We start from the raw sequence: 14,253 nt of genomic DNA on the forward strand, positions 1-14,253 counted from the left end.
ACCTCGTCCTTCCCTTCGCTCCTACTAATATCATTCCTATCCCTCTATGCTGACGCTTGTCGGTCACATTTGCTTAAAATTTTCATCAAAATTGTGTTCATCACTCTCTTAGATTCAGGAATATGTTTGGTACATTCCTCACTTTGATTCATGAATCTATTGGATTAATTTGGTTCATCTTCAATCTCCTTAAATTTTATTTATTTATTTATTTTGTGGGTGGGTGTGTAAGTGTGATTGATTTTAGTTCTTGTGGTATTTGGTACAACAATGTTCACCCACTTACTTACCAATTAACTTATGACATTAAAATAGAAATTTATTTTTAGGTTAATAGAATTGTGAAAACGGCGGCTAAACGGTAAGGTTGCCGTGAGGTTGACGCCGCTGCATACCCTGCGGGTGTGGTTGTGGCTGTTGTTGATATCGTTTTCCACGTAATAAAGTAGAGAAAAAAAAAATAAAAAAAAATAAAAAGGAGCGTACGCTCCCTCCGGCTCCGTTATACCAGAAATGCAGAAATGACTAATTAGAGAGCCGTTTGATTCGAAATGAACGGTGATTAAGGGATGAAGTTTATACCATTATTGTCCTTGTAAACACACATTCCAAAGCGTCCTTCCATAATAATACGATTTTTATGGAAATCAAAGCGGGTTTTATTAGCGAAATGAAATTCGCAGAACCAAATATCCGATTGGTGCAAGAATTTCAAACGCGCTCTCTCGCTTTCTCGCTCTCTCTCGCTCTCTCTCGCTCTCTCGCTCCATCTTTATCACTTCCTCTGCTTTTCCAACGGTCCGCCGAGGCATTTTGGCGGTGCCGATCGCTGATTTGTCTCTCCGCCGTCGATCTCCCACTCTCACTCTACGATTCTCCTCTATCCACTGCCTCTGAGCCAGCTTTTGCGGACTTTTGATTTTTCTCGTATTCGTCGATTCTTTGATTTTGTCTCAAGGTAATAATCACTAGCTACTAATCTCTTTCTCTTTCGTTCTCATTTTGTCTCTTGAACCTAAGGTTTTGTTATGTTTTCCTTTATTTCTGCCTTCGAGATTTGTTTAGACCTCAGAATGTTCAGTTGAGGTGCTTGATGTTTTGTTTTATTAGGTCTCCGTAGTTATCTTATTCTTATTTCTAGGTGTTTCTGGTCCTAGACTGATAATGTTCGGGGATTTACTTTATTCTTTGGAATTTGGATACTGTTTTCTTGTGGTTGTTCGGCAGATGCTCATGACGCTTTGTTATCCCCTAAATTTCAAGTTCCGAGCATTGTAGTCCTAAAATTTATTGTGCGATGGCCTTTGATGAAGTTAAGTTGCGACTTCATTGTGCAGAAAGGTAGAAACGCTGCGTTTGGTTTGAATGGCCTGCTAATGGCAAGGGCATACAGCATTTTACGCACTGAATGGACTGAATTTTTCTTCTCATTTTGAGCTTTATTGATTGTTTATTTGTTTCATTATTCACATTCTTAGCCGCCTTCTATGAAGCGATAAGCATTTTTAAAAGATTGTGCGTGAAGGATGCATCGCAGTTTGCTGGAACTTTTATGAGATTCTGAACGAGGAATGTTTTGGTGTCTTTCTATCTTTTTGGTCTTTGTGGTATAATTTGGAATTTTGTTTAATTAACTGATTTTATTGGTTTCTATAGAAGCGTAAGAACATACATCAATTGTTCATAGTTCAACAAACAGATATTATTTGTCTGGAACTCTTCAATTTTTTGATTCCTTGTTACTCCTTGTGATCTACTTTCTATTTGATTGTACAGTTTTCTCTCATTATTTAACATACTTCACTATTAGCTTTACTAAAATCTATCTATGACCCTTCTAATTTAACCATAACTAATGTCTAAATTTTGTTAGGCATTCAAGATGATTGGCTCCTTTCTTACTAGAGGTCTCGTGTAAGTCTAGTTAATAATAATTTGCTTGCATCGGTAATAATACAGATTATCCTGTGGTATTAATATATATTTTGTCAATCTGTTGACAGGATGATTTTTGGCTATGCTTATCCTGCATATGAGTGCTATAAAACTGTTGAAATGAACAAGCCAGAAATTGAGCAACTTCGCTTTTGGTGCCAATACTGGTATGCGATAATATTTATTTTGCATCAATTGTCTGCAATAAAATTCTGAGCATCAACATTGATTGGCTTTCCTTTTGGTTTCAGGATTTTAGTGGCTGTTTTGACTGTTTGTGAGAGGATTGGAGATGCATTCATTTCATGGTAGGAATTGGATGAAGATATTGTTGATACGATGCCCTTCTTTTTTATTTAGTTGTTTGGTCTAGGACTCCGTTGATTCCTCATAGTTAGTTGGCCTTTACTTGTGAATTATAAATTTTTAATAATATTATTATTATTTTCACTTGTGCAGGGTTCCTATGTATAGTGAAGCTAAATTGGCTTTCTACATATATCTCTGGTACCCCAAAACAAAAGTAAGGAATCAGAATCTGGAATTTAGGCTTTTCTCTTTCTTGTGCTCACTCCTGGGCCACCTTCTTTCTGAAATCACTTATCTTCTTCCTAATAACTTTTCATTTGTCAGGGAACAACTTATGTATATGATTCCTTCTTTAGACCATATGTAGCAAAGCATGAGACAGATATTGACCAAAATTTATTGGAACTGAGGACCAGAGCTGGTGATATTGCTGTTATCTATTGGCAGAGAGCTGCAAGCTATGGCCAGACAAGGGTATACGAGATCTTGCAATATGTTGCTGCACAATCAACAGCTAAGCCTCACAAGGCTCAGGTATTTGCAGATAAATTTAATTAGATAAAAATCGTCTTATTGTCGTTCATATTTTAGTCCTAAATTGGTGTTTTATTGAGTGATATGGAAAAAAAAATGAGTACTGCTATTCTGTTGTCTGTTATAATGACCTGGTTTCTTGCTGCGTGTAATGATTTGTATCTTATTCTTCAGGCCAGGATTGTGCAATGTGAAATGATTTTATGTTATGTAAAGAAGCAGCTTTACATTTCTTTACGCATCGCTCTCATTACATGCGTATCTGATATTTGTTTATCTAGTGCATGTGGTACAATCGAACTTGCATTAGAAAATAGTTGTGGCGGTTCTGGAAATACCTATATCTACTTATTTCTCTTAAATTGCAGAAACAGCCCGCGGTGGCGAAGGCGAAGGTTTTACCAGACAATGTGACATCAAAAAGCACTGGTGCCACTACTAATCAAGTGCTAATTGATTCGTCGTCATCCCCATCTTCAAGTCAACAAAAAGATGTAGCTGAAGAGGTGGGTGTTTCACAAGTTTCAAAACTGAAAACCACATTTGAAGTTCCTAGTAGTCCGAAAGTGTCAAAACCGTCAAAAAACACAGTTGAAGTTCCTCATACTCCAAAAGGCTTGAAACCATCAACCTCAGTCAACGTTCCTAACACTCCGAAAGCAGCTGCAGTACCATCTGAACCAGCCAGTAGCAGCAGCCAATCTGAACCGGAGCCAATGCTGCTGATTGAACAACCGCCAGCTTCAGTGGACGAGAATGAAAATCCTCCCCCAAAAGAGACCGTCATAGAAGAACCCACAAAAGTAACTCGCCCACGCTTGAGAAAAACCCGTTCAAGTGCTGCTGCTAACCGTTGAAAAGGGAATGGGAGCAATGTTTCTGAATCTCAGTTTCCCCTCTTAAAAAGCAGAATGGAACAATGAGTACTGATTCGCCGATCCCGGCATTCATGTAAATTTGTTGTTTCTATTCCAATTTTATTTTCTCTTTATTTTTCTGGACGGTGGCCGGTGGGTGGTCTAGAGTTAGCATATGGTGCGGTTCTTGTCAAAATTCCATGGTATAATTTCAATGTTCGCATAAATCTTTACTTGGCTATAGTTGAATTCAGGACTTCCGTCGGAAATGCTTTTTGCACAACAGATGGTTTGGGTTAAATCTTTTCCTTCGATCAGTTAAATTGGATTCTATTGACAAGTTTCCTTTTTTACTCTCCTTTGAATGGAGTCTTAATTATTCCTTGATAAATGGATAAAGAAAAGGTATTTTGATGAAGGGCTATAAACTTAATGAAAAGTAATTGAAAAGATGTTTAATACATTCAGGCATCTTTTCAATTACTAGTGTTGTTAGCCTTTTTGTACGCAATGCACTTGCATCAGTATTGATCTTAACAACGTTGTGAACACGTGCTTTAAGTTCTTACCATCTACATAATTTTATACTTTTCTTGGTTCTAATAATATTTTTATCATGTTGATGCAGAGACCACACATATGAACCTTGAATCATGACTCGACACATAATTCTTTACTTAACCAATCTGTTTCTACTTGATTGTAAGAGAGTGTAAATGAAAGCAATAAAGTGAATTTGGGTTAGGCCCAAATATTTTTGGACATCCTGCTAGAAGGCCCCCTGTTTCAGGGTGAATTTGGGCTTTAAATACCTTTTTGAATATATCAATTTTAAGGATTACTTGAATTTAACACATATTTTTTTGTTAGAAAAGATTGAACACCAGGCCCTTGCTAAAATATATGATTTCAAATTAGACACACGTGACATGCTTAGGCATAATGGAACAATTTCCAAAATTTGAGATTCATGGGCATTTCAATTTATTAGCATTCATCTAATAAATAATAAAATAAATAAATAAATAAAGCTTCTCTTACCCTCCACCTGGCTTTCACAAACCTTTATTGCTTTGCCAGCTTATCTGTCATCTACATTTATTTAATTAATGATGGGTTTGGTGATTGAAATTTAATCGGTGTCTGTGTGGACACTGACTCATATAATAATGAGACCAATTTGTAAAATTAATGAGAATCAGGAAATTAATATTGTATTTTAAACTTTATATAATTAGGATATTAATTTGGATTAATGACACAAAAAAGCTGAGATCATGACATGAGAGCAGAACATGAAGAATCTTAATAAAACCAAACAGCATGGGGACAACATCTGCGCAATATTGGGCACTTCGTTTCATGTCTTCTAGTTGTTTTTATATGTTGTCTGTTTACCCTTATTCACTTCAGAAATTAGGCTTTTATCCGGTGAATCAAGTTATAACAAATGTATCTCAAATTCATAAGCCCATACCCCTTTCCATATTTTTCATCTTATTATATTATTCAAATTCGAATATGTTTCTTCCAACTCGGGAAGAATCCTACTTTTCCATACGTTAAAACGCGTGTAGTAAATATCGGTTTCCACACTTTTATAAGAAATGCTTTGTTTCTCTCCAAATGATGTAAGATATCACAATTCACCTCTTGGGGTCAGTGTCTTCGCTTGCACACCGTCTAGTATATGACTCTTTTCACACCCTTATATAAAAATATTTCGTTCTCCTCTACATCCCCGTGGATCCGACACTATGATATTAAACTCATACTCATGTTTGTTCATTCACCAATGGACTTTATATATATAGAGAGAGAGAGAGAAAAAAGAAGGAAGCCCCACACTCCCTTATTACATTCTTGGATCTCTCCCTCTCCATTTCATTTCACACCTTCTATAACTCTCTCTCTCTCTCTCTCTCTCTCCGAGAAAAAAGGGAAACTTTCATTATTTTCATGGCACACTCAACTTCCTTAGCAATAAACGCAGAGAAAAGCAGAAAAACGAAACCCATCAACACCGAACGCAGAAAAAAGCACCAAAACCCACCTCCCTCCCAACCGCCGCCGCCGCCCTCTGCCCAATCTTCATGGGACCAAATCAAGAACCTCATCACTTGCAAGCAGGTGCGTCTAAATTTCAAAGCTTACCCCTACATTTCATAAATTACAGATTCATATTCTTTTGCCTTTTATTTCTTTTTTTCTTCAATTAGAAATGTGTTCATTTTATGTGTTTTATTGTCTGAAAATATTAAACTAATTTTAAGTTTAATTAAAAGTATATAGAGTACTAAACTTAATCTTTTTATTTTCGTTCTTATTAGGTGGAGGCTACGAGAGTTCACGAGCCGGAAAAACGCCCGCCGGCGGCGAATTCGAAGTTGGGTTCTTCTTACAGCTCCATTTGTAGGTTTAGAGACGTGGTCCATGGCAACGCCAAAATTGTTCACAGACCCGACAACTCACCGGAAACCAGCTCCCTCGGACAGGAAACTAGGTTACTCACTACAAAAGCTACAAACGGTTCATCGTCTCGTTCTTTGACAGCTCCGACCAGAACCAAAAACGGTGCTTCTGCTTCATACTCCTCCTCTTCTAGAGTATTACAATTACGAAAGCTTTCTGGGTGTTACGAATGCCACGCCATCGTTGACCCTAGCAGGTATTTTGTAACCGCTCCGCCCAAGCACAACACTAGTTGGATATTGTCGCTTTCTCATTATTATTTAATTATAAATAAAAAAATAAAAAAGAGAGTTAAAATTGGAGTTGAATTTCAGGTACCCGATTCCGAGGAGTTCTATTTGCCCCTGTCCTCAATGTGGAGAGATGTTCTCCAAGATGGAAAGCTTAGAGCTTCACCAAGCGGTTCGCCACGCTGGTATTTTCCAAATTCTTTGTGTGGGTTATTTTAAAAGGGTAAATAGAAAATTGTATAAAAAATCGCTTTCGTGGCCATGGGGTTTTGCCTTCACTCATACACCACTGCTGACGACGTGTAAATGCTCTTTAATATTCCATTTACAGCTGGGTTCTTCACGGATGACGTGGCATGTTTTGATTCTTTGTGTTAAGAGTCTTACTTGGTGTATAAACCTGCACGACCGTTGACTCGACCGACACGAAAATGTGTGTGTCAAATCAAATCCATTAATTTTGTTTGTTTATTTGTCTTTTTAGTTTCGGAGTTGGGTCCTGACGATTCGGGTCGAAACATCGTGGAGATCATTTTCAAATCAAGCTGGCTAAAAATAGACCGTCCAATTTGCAAGATCGAACGGATATTAAAGGTCCACAATACCCAACGCACCATCCAACGGTTTGAAGACTGCCGCGATGCAGTGAAGACACGTGCGCTCGCAAGCACTAGAAAAAACCCGCGGTGTGCGGCTGACGGTAATGAGCTGTTGCGGTTCCATTGTAGCGAGTTGTTGTGTGACCTCGGCTCACGTGGCTCAACCGGCCTGTGTGGCTCGATTCCCGGCTGCCGTGTCTGCAGCGTTATCCGTCATGGATTCCAGTGCAAGCCCGGTGAACCCGCTGGCGTACGAACCACGGCCAGTAGCGGTAGGGCCCATGATTCGTTCGAATGCGGCGATGGACGGCGGCGGGCGATGTTGGTGTGTCGTGTCATCGCTGGAAGAGTGAAGCGGATCGCGGAGGATTTGTCGGCCGCAGCGGTGGAGGAGGAGAATTTGTCGGCGGCAGCGGCCTCTTACGATTCCGTTTCACGACAGTCAGGGGTGTATTCGAATCTCGAGGAGTTGATCATTTTCAATCCAAAGGCTATCCTTCCTTGTTTCGTTGTGATCTACGAAGCCCTCCAAACCTAATTAACGACGTCGTTTAATTAGTTCGTTTTCTTTTTGTTAGTTTTATTACGTCAGACAGTTTAGGATATCTATATGGTTTAGTTAGCGTTTTTTTTTAGTCTTTAAATTTAAAATAATTTTTGTTGGTGGATATTAGATGTGGGTTACAGTAAGCTTATGTAGTATGATATAATTTTAGCTGCTTCACTAATATGGAATCAATCCTTTCATGTTTGACTCTAATTTTGATTTAATAAGTCAAATTTAAAGGTTAGTTTGAGAACTTAGGTATTTTAAGGTTGGGTTGACTCAATTCTAGCTCGTTAGACTGCAATTAAAGATATTAATTTTTTTAGTGTAGAGTCATACTGATTCAATAACGAAAGTGAATAGCTCTAAGATTTCTTCCTCTCTCAACTCTCACTCAATAGAATTAAGTTGACCATTTCTATTATTAATAGACCCGTGTCTACTCAAGAAATGTAGTACTACATTTGTGGTTGAAGTCTACTTGTGAAACCATCCCTTTCTTATAGGTTTAAATTGCGAATATGGGCTCCACACAAAAGGTCTCGAACATCAAAGCATTGCACCCGAAAGTTGCCCTCCCTAGCACTTAGTTTTATCAAAATTGTGAAATGGGTCACAAATTTATCATTCTTGGAATATTTTGGTTAAAAAGCTTTTATTTGTTGCTCAATTTGGAATGCTTCATTGAATGGAACCCATATATATTCTTATCGTACATTCAGAAATACTATAATTAGTGAGAAGATTAAAGAAAATTATCTTTTAAAGCTGGTTTTGATGAATTTGTTTTAAAGGGAAATGATTTGAGCACATGGAGAGTTGGGGCAGCATCTTTTCTTGCTCTGATTATGCTCTGCAAAGCTTGGCCCATACAAACCCCTTGTTCTAAATATCTATACAAATCTATGTATTATATAAATCACCAAACCACATCCAGCAGGAACCCCTCTTGGTCACCGGATTTACACAATATGCAAAGGTCCAAATCCTCTCAACTTACTCTAATTGCTGCTTCTTCCAAATCTCCAAACTTCTCTTCCATGAACCTCTTTCATCACATCCGTAAGATACTCGTGCGATTCGTGTTCTCATTTCCGTCTCGTGTGTCGTCATCGTCGTCGTCGAAACGGAGATCAAGCTACGACAGGTCATTTGATCCACCCAAAACATCATGCAGTTCCTATTACTCTTCCCATTCTCACTATGATGAGGCTATTGCTGATTGTATCGAGTTTTTCAACCAGTCGTCCCAAGATGGAGTTTTTGAAACTCAAAAATCAAATTCTTTTGTATGATAGGTTGAGGATGCAAAATAATATCTCTCTCCAATGTTGAAATACCAAGAGATATTTGTTTGTTTGTTATAATGTTTGACAAAAAAAATTGGTTCCACAATAATATGTGTCTTTTTGTTTTTTTATTGAGCAAAAGAAGGGGCGTAGGTTGAACTCCGACAATTTAAGAACTGAAACTAATCCAACCCAAATTGTGAGGATTGGATTAAGTTAAATAACATTTTGGGTTGTTTTTAGGACCTGATTTGGTTTGGAGTGTTTACCAAATGCAGAGGGGTAAGCCAACCCGATTACATTAAGAAAAAAAGAAAGAACGAGAACGAGTTGAGACTTGAGGCTAAGCCCAACTCGAACTCCAAATAATTTTTGGGTTGGTCAACACGACCCACTTAGACTATACAAGTAATTTTTAGAAGGAAACGAAAATAAGAAGAAAAAACAAGGCGTAAATTTATATGCATGGAATTTCTCATTACAAGACCAAGTTAAGAAATTCAACGTCGAACTGTTCGGTTACAATCCTGTCTGTCTGAAAATTTTTCACTTATTTTCTTATAAGGAGACTCATATCTAACTGTTGTAATTTCATGATGAGTTTAATTTCCTTTTTTCTTGGAAAACATGCCGGAAATGAGAGGGATTAATGTGTTCTTCATCTTATTCTTCTTCTCTCTTTTAAGAGACGAGAGCCTCTCAAACTTCTCGACGCCGGCGGTCGGCGGAATGTCAACCCGGGCAACGGCGGCCGGCGGGTTGGCAAAAGTGACATAGCGTTTGTTTTGAAATTCCATTGAATCGGCCCCTACAACTTCTACATCTTGGACTTCTTCAAATTGTCGTTGCTTTAAAAGTTGAAGCTGTTTTTTAGTGTCCTCAAGCTCTTCTTGGAGGGATGAGAGGCAATGAGCCATTGCCATGCTTTCTTCTTTGGCCTTCTCCAGGCTTTGCTTTGTTTCTTCTAGTTCAGCTGCAACACTCCCTAGCTTCAACTGCCCCTTCATCATTTCTCTATGCTCTCCCCCATTCATCTTTGCATTAAAAACCCAACCTTTATAATCAAATTCACTACTTTCTAACCCAAAAATTTACCTTCATTTAGGATATATATCTTCCTTCAATTCAAAGCAAACCATATAAAAAAAAAAAAAAAATCATTTTGTCACATCATCCCAGTACCAAATTTCAATATTCTATCACCAAATTATTGGGTAAGTAAGGAATTTTCGGACAATTCAAGATAAGAAAAGATAAAAACTTTGAAAATCAAGAGAGATGTAAATTTTTCACATCAGTTTATTACTGCAAAAACTAAGAAGTAATTGGAGCAGTAGAAAATAAAGGGTAAGAAGAGAAGACCTGTTTAAGGTTTTTGGTGGTATAGATCAGTTCTCCGCCCAAAACTTTGTCACCGAACAAAGTAACAGCTTCTTTGACAGAACCAAATGGCTTTCGTGTATCGATCTCTGCCCTTTTCACTCTCACGCCGCCATTTTCCATGTTCAAATGGAAACAGACAAACAAACAAAAAACCACCCAATTAACTAAAGGGGTTTCTGATCTACAAATTTGAAACAAAACAAAACAAAACAAAGAAACAGCCTTTAATTTTGTTCCCACTTCCGAAGAGAAAGAGGATTGAAGAATTGGGTAATGGAGGAAGAAAAACAGAGAAGAAGAAATATGGGAGTTTATATTATTATTATTATTATCATTATTATTTAGGCAGTAGCAAGTACTACCAAAGCTTCGTTTCTTGGCTTCCAAGTTTGTGGAATTGTGTTAAATTTTGAGGTAAAAGAGAGTGACAGTTGAACAGTTATACATAATATCCAAACTATACTTTATATGTATACCAAAATTGCTTGTAATTGAAGTCAGAGGTGGTGGGGGCCTATTCCTTCCCCTTTTGAACTTAGTAAGCTACTGCTATGTACTCACTTTAATCAACATTTCCTTACCACTCTCCTTAAAACCTTCTCATCTATTCCTATTTATTGTGTTGTTGAATCTGTTTCCCCAATGTAGATTTGTTGGGGTGGTCTTGTTGTGAAGCCTATATTTGGGTATCTATATCATGTGAAGCGTAACATCATCATCATAGAACCAACAACACTGTCTAGGGACACTTGTGCCTGCCACCATGTGTGCTCATATTAGCATAGCAGGGACAAACATAGTAGTTTTCTACTGTGCCCACTGGAACTAGAACGCATTGACCATGTGAGATCCCACCTCAGTTGGAGAAGAGAACGAAACACCTTTTATAAGGGTGTGAAAACCTTTCCCTAGCAGACGCGTTTTAAAAACTTTGAGAGGAAAAGGGAAAGTCTAAAAGGACAACATCTGCTAGCGGTGAGTCTGGGCCGTTACAAACAGTGAGCTCAGCAGGTTCTGCATTCCCTCTTGCAGATTTGCTACCTCGACGATAATTGGCACCACGGATCACAAGCTTCCTCGCTATCTCTAGGAGACTCGTATTTCGGTCACTAACATTTGTAACAGCTCTAATGCCATTTGTAACCGCTCAAGAGCCCACTGCTAATAGAGATTGTCTGTTTTGACTCGTTACATATCGCCATCAAGCTCACGGTTTTAAAACACATCAACTAGAGAGAGATTTTCACACCTTTATAAGGAATGTTTCGTTTCCCTCTCCCACCAATGTGGGATCTCACAATCCACTCCCATGGAAGCCAACATCCTCGTTGGCACACCGCCTGGTCTCTAGCTCTAATATTATTTGTAACATTTCAAGCCCACCACTAGCAGATATTGTTCGTTTTGGCATGTTACGTATCACCGTGAGTCTCGTGGTTTTAAAATGCATCTTCTAGGGAGAGGTTTCCACACTCTTACAAGCAATGTTTCGTTTCCTTTTCCAACCGATATGAGATTTGACACTGGATTACTTGGACATTGGTCAAAAGTGTGTTTCTCTCCACAACATACACAAGATTCAACTACCTATTGAGTTATTACAGCTGCTGCCTCGACTGATATCTCCATGTTTCATATGCAAGAGGTGTCTGTTTATAGGGGGAAAATTTTAGGAAGGGAATAAAGTAAAGTAGCCGGGAAAGTTAGGTAAATCTTTCAGGTTGAGATGGATATCTATACTGTTGCATGGGTAGATATGTGGTAGATGGGCTCTTAGCTTAGATTATAATTGGTTGATATGAAGACATTGCCTCTGTTCTCATAACGCAGCTTTGAGCAATTTGAGGATAGATATGTTTTGTCACCATCTCATGTGTGGTTCAAAACATTGCACATTCAGAAGTGTTGACAAGAGTACATGAGAGCCCACTTTAAGCTCGTCTCGATGGAGAATGCAAGTGAAGGTCCAGTTATCTAAACCCTTCTTTACTCTCAATTATTAGAGGATTGTTTGAGAGGCCCTACTCCAACATTTCGTAATCAACTCTTTGTTCTTTAGATTCAACACATATTTTCAATCTTTAATAGTGTTTGTTGCTTTCCTTGTAGAAGTTTCGCTTTGTACAAAAGATAATTGTAGCACCAATACGTGGTTGGTTCATTGCATAATCTGTCAGTTTCCCTATCACAATTCACCCACTAACATCTCAAAGCATATTCATTGGGTACATAAATCAGAAAGTGAACTTACTTTGATTGAAAATTACTTGTTTGATCGCTGTTGCATATACATTCAAAAATCTGCCTGATTCGAGATATTTCTATTTTAAATATTGTCCATTTTGACTTGTTACGTATCGTCGTCAGTCTCCCGATTTTAAAACACGTTTGTTATAATAGAGAGGTTTCCACACTCTTATAAAAAAATATTTCGTTCTCCTCTCTAATCGTTGTGGGGTCTATCAATCCACCCCCTTGAGGGTCCAGCATCCTCGTTGACACACTGCTCGGTGTCTGACTTTGATACCATTTGTAACAGCCTAAACCCATTACTAGTTTATATTGTCCGTTTTAACCCGTTACGTATCGCCGTCAGTCACACGATTTTAAAACGCGTTTGTTAGGTAGAGGTTTATGCACCCTTATAAGGAATGTTTCGTTCTTCTCTCTAACCGATATGGGATCTCATAATCCACCCACTTGAGGGTCCAGCGTCGCCCAGTGTCTAACTTTGATACCATTTGTAACAACTCAACTCCACCGCTAGCCGATATTGTTCGTTTTGGCTCGTTATGTATCGTCATCAGTCACACCATTTTAAAACGCGTTTGCTAGGGAGCAATTTCCACACACTTATAAGGAATGATTCGTTTCTCTCTCGATATAAAATTCCAGACCACAAGTCCATTTCAACCATTCCTTTCTTTCAAGGTTAAGTGAAGAACCAAAATCTGTAAGATTGTAAAATTATGTGTCCAACTTTAAAGAATAATGAAGATAGCTGCATTGTTTGTCAAAGCTAATGCCAAACTTAACATGGTCGCCTCAGAAAGCAGTTGATCCATTAATTTTAGCTTTAACACAGAATTGAAAACAGACCCACTTTTCTTCTAAGTCCAAGAAACGTACAAAATAATTCATACCTCTTATATTCATATAGTAGGCCAAACAGACAGAAGAGACAGAGACACAAGAATCCGGTTTTCTCAGATTCCATTTATTTTACATTAATTTCATAATTCAAACACGCTTGAAACTTTTAATCATTAATCAAACTCCAACATAACCATGATTCGATTTAAGTAGCAGACACTTTGCATGCACAAATAATATATGCAGAGAACTTTGAATAATTCTTTATTTAGGGACACTTTCTCCGGCCGCCGTGAGTGGTCATGCTGGCGTAGCAAGGGCAGGTTTCGTAGCCGCCGGAAGTGCCCGGCGGCACGCAGTTGCAACGCGCACAGCACGTGCCGCATGCCCTCTTGCAAAGGTGTGGCCTTGAAGATAATTTGCACCTCGACGCACAAGCTCCCCCACAATCTGATCACACGCAATAAATGTTAAATTTTGACCTATTAAATTTGGTATATCATAACTAATACACTCAATATTTCATTATTTTTTTTACGTATATAAAATATAAAATATATTAATGGACTGATATACGGAATATAAAGTGGATTATAATATATATATATATATATTTTACCAATGCTTTGCATATTAGCAGGGTGAGCCGCAACGCCATGAATTGAGTTCACCTGCAACGTAACCCATATATATTGGGCGTAAGAACATTTGAGGTTTGTGATAAATTAGGAGGGCGGAAGTTGGTTCAAAGCTATACCTTTTCATCAGCTCCAACCAAATGAACGACGAGAAGGGACATGAGAACACAGGTGACCAAAGCTTTGGAAAGACCAGAGATGGCCATGGGAGACGAAGCAGAGGATTGTTAAAATGTTTGGTACGTGATATGAATGAGAAAGGAAATGGTTCGTATTTATAGATGAAAACAAGGTGGTGGAGAGTAGCGTTAGGTGAGTGGCTAAGTACAGAAATTTCTCGAAAATTTTCACGCGGAATGGAATATCC

General features: G+C 38.2%; 4 protein-coding genes across 4 annotated transcripts; 2 read left to right on the forward strand and 2 right to left on the reverse strand.

Annotated features, from left to right (window-relative positions):
• The first annotated feature begins 629 nt into the window (after positions 1–629).
• On the forward strand, positions 630–3,939 carry LOC111480216 (HVA22-like protein i). Its single transcript, XM_023125133.1, has 7 exons — positions 630–958; positions 1,874–1,914; positions 2,004–2,102; positions 2,187–2,243; positions 2,395–2,458; positions 2,569–2,778; positions 3,147–3,939. The coding sequence occupies exons 2-7, from the start codon at positions 1,883–1,885 to the stop codon at positions 3,633–3,635; spliced, it is 951 nt and encodes a 316-aa protein (XP_022980901.1). The 5' UTR covers positions 630–958; positions 1,874–1,882; the 3' UTR covers positions 3,636–3,939.
• Positions 3,940–5,454: 1,515 nt separating this feature from the next.
• LOC111481067 lies at positions 5,455–7,623 on the forward strand. The gene is made up of 4 exons (XM_023126377.1): positions 5,455–5,765; positions 5,966–6,303; positions 6,422–6,522; positions 6,822–7,623. The coding sequence occupies exons 1-4, from the start codon at positions 5,595–5,597 to the stop codon at positions 7,472–7,474; spliced, it is 1,263 nt and encodes a 420-aa protein (XP_022982145.1). The 5' UTR covers positions 5,455–5,594; the 3' UTR covers positions 7,475–7,623.
• A 1,581-nt stretch (positions 7,624–9,204) lies between these two features.
• LOC111481264 (WEB family protein At1g75720-like) lies at positions 9,205–10,484 on the reverse strand. Its single transcript, XM_023126667.1, has 2 exons — positions 10,135–10,484; positions 9,205–9,806 (listed from the first exon to the last, which is right to left on the reverse strand). The coding sequence occupies exons 1-2, from the start codon at positions 10,273–10,275 to the stop codon at positions 9,375–9,377; spliced, it is 573 nt and encodes a 190-aa protein (XP_022982435.1). The 5' UTR covers positions 10,276–10,484; the 3' UTR covers positions 9,205–9,374.
• A 2,795-nt stretch (positions 10,485–13,279) lies between these two features.
• Positions 13,280–14,150, reverse strand: LOC111481179 (gibberellin-regulated protein 1-like). Its single transcript, XM_023126537.1, has 3 exons — positions 14,006–14,150; positions 13,868–13,919; positions 13,280–13,698 (listed from the first exon to the last, which is right to left on the reverse strand). Exons 1-3 carry the CDS (start codon positions 14,090–14,092, stop codon positions 13,517–13,519), a joined length of 321 nt encoding a protein of 106 aa, XP_022982305.1. The 5' UTR covers positions 14,093–14,150; the 3' UTR covers positions 13,280–13,516.
• Positions 14,151–14,253: the final 103 nt, after the last annotated feature.

Source organism: Cucurbita maxima, unplaced genomic scaffold (assembly GCF_002738345.1).
Source record: "Cucurbita maxima cultivar Rimu unplaced genomic scaffold, Cmax_1.0 Cma_Scf00006, whole genome shotgun sequence".
Taxonomy (NCBI): Eukaryota; Viridiplantae; Streptophyta; class Magnoliopsida; order Cucurbitales; family Cucurbitaceae; genus Cucurbita; species Cucurbita maxima.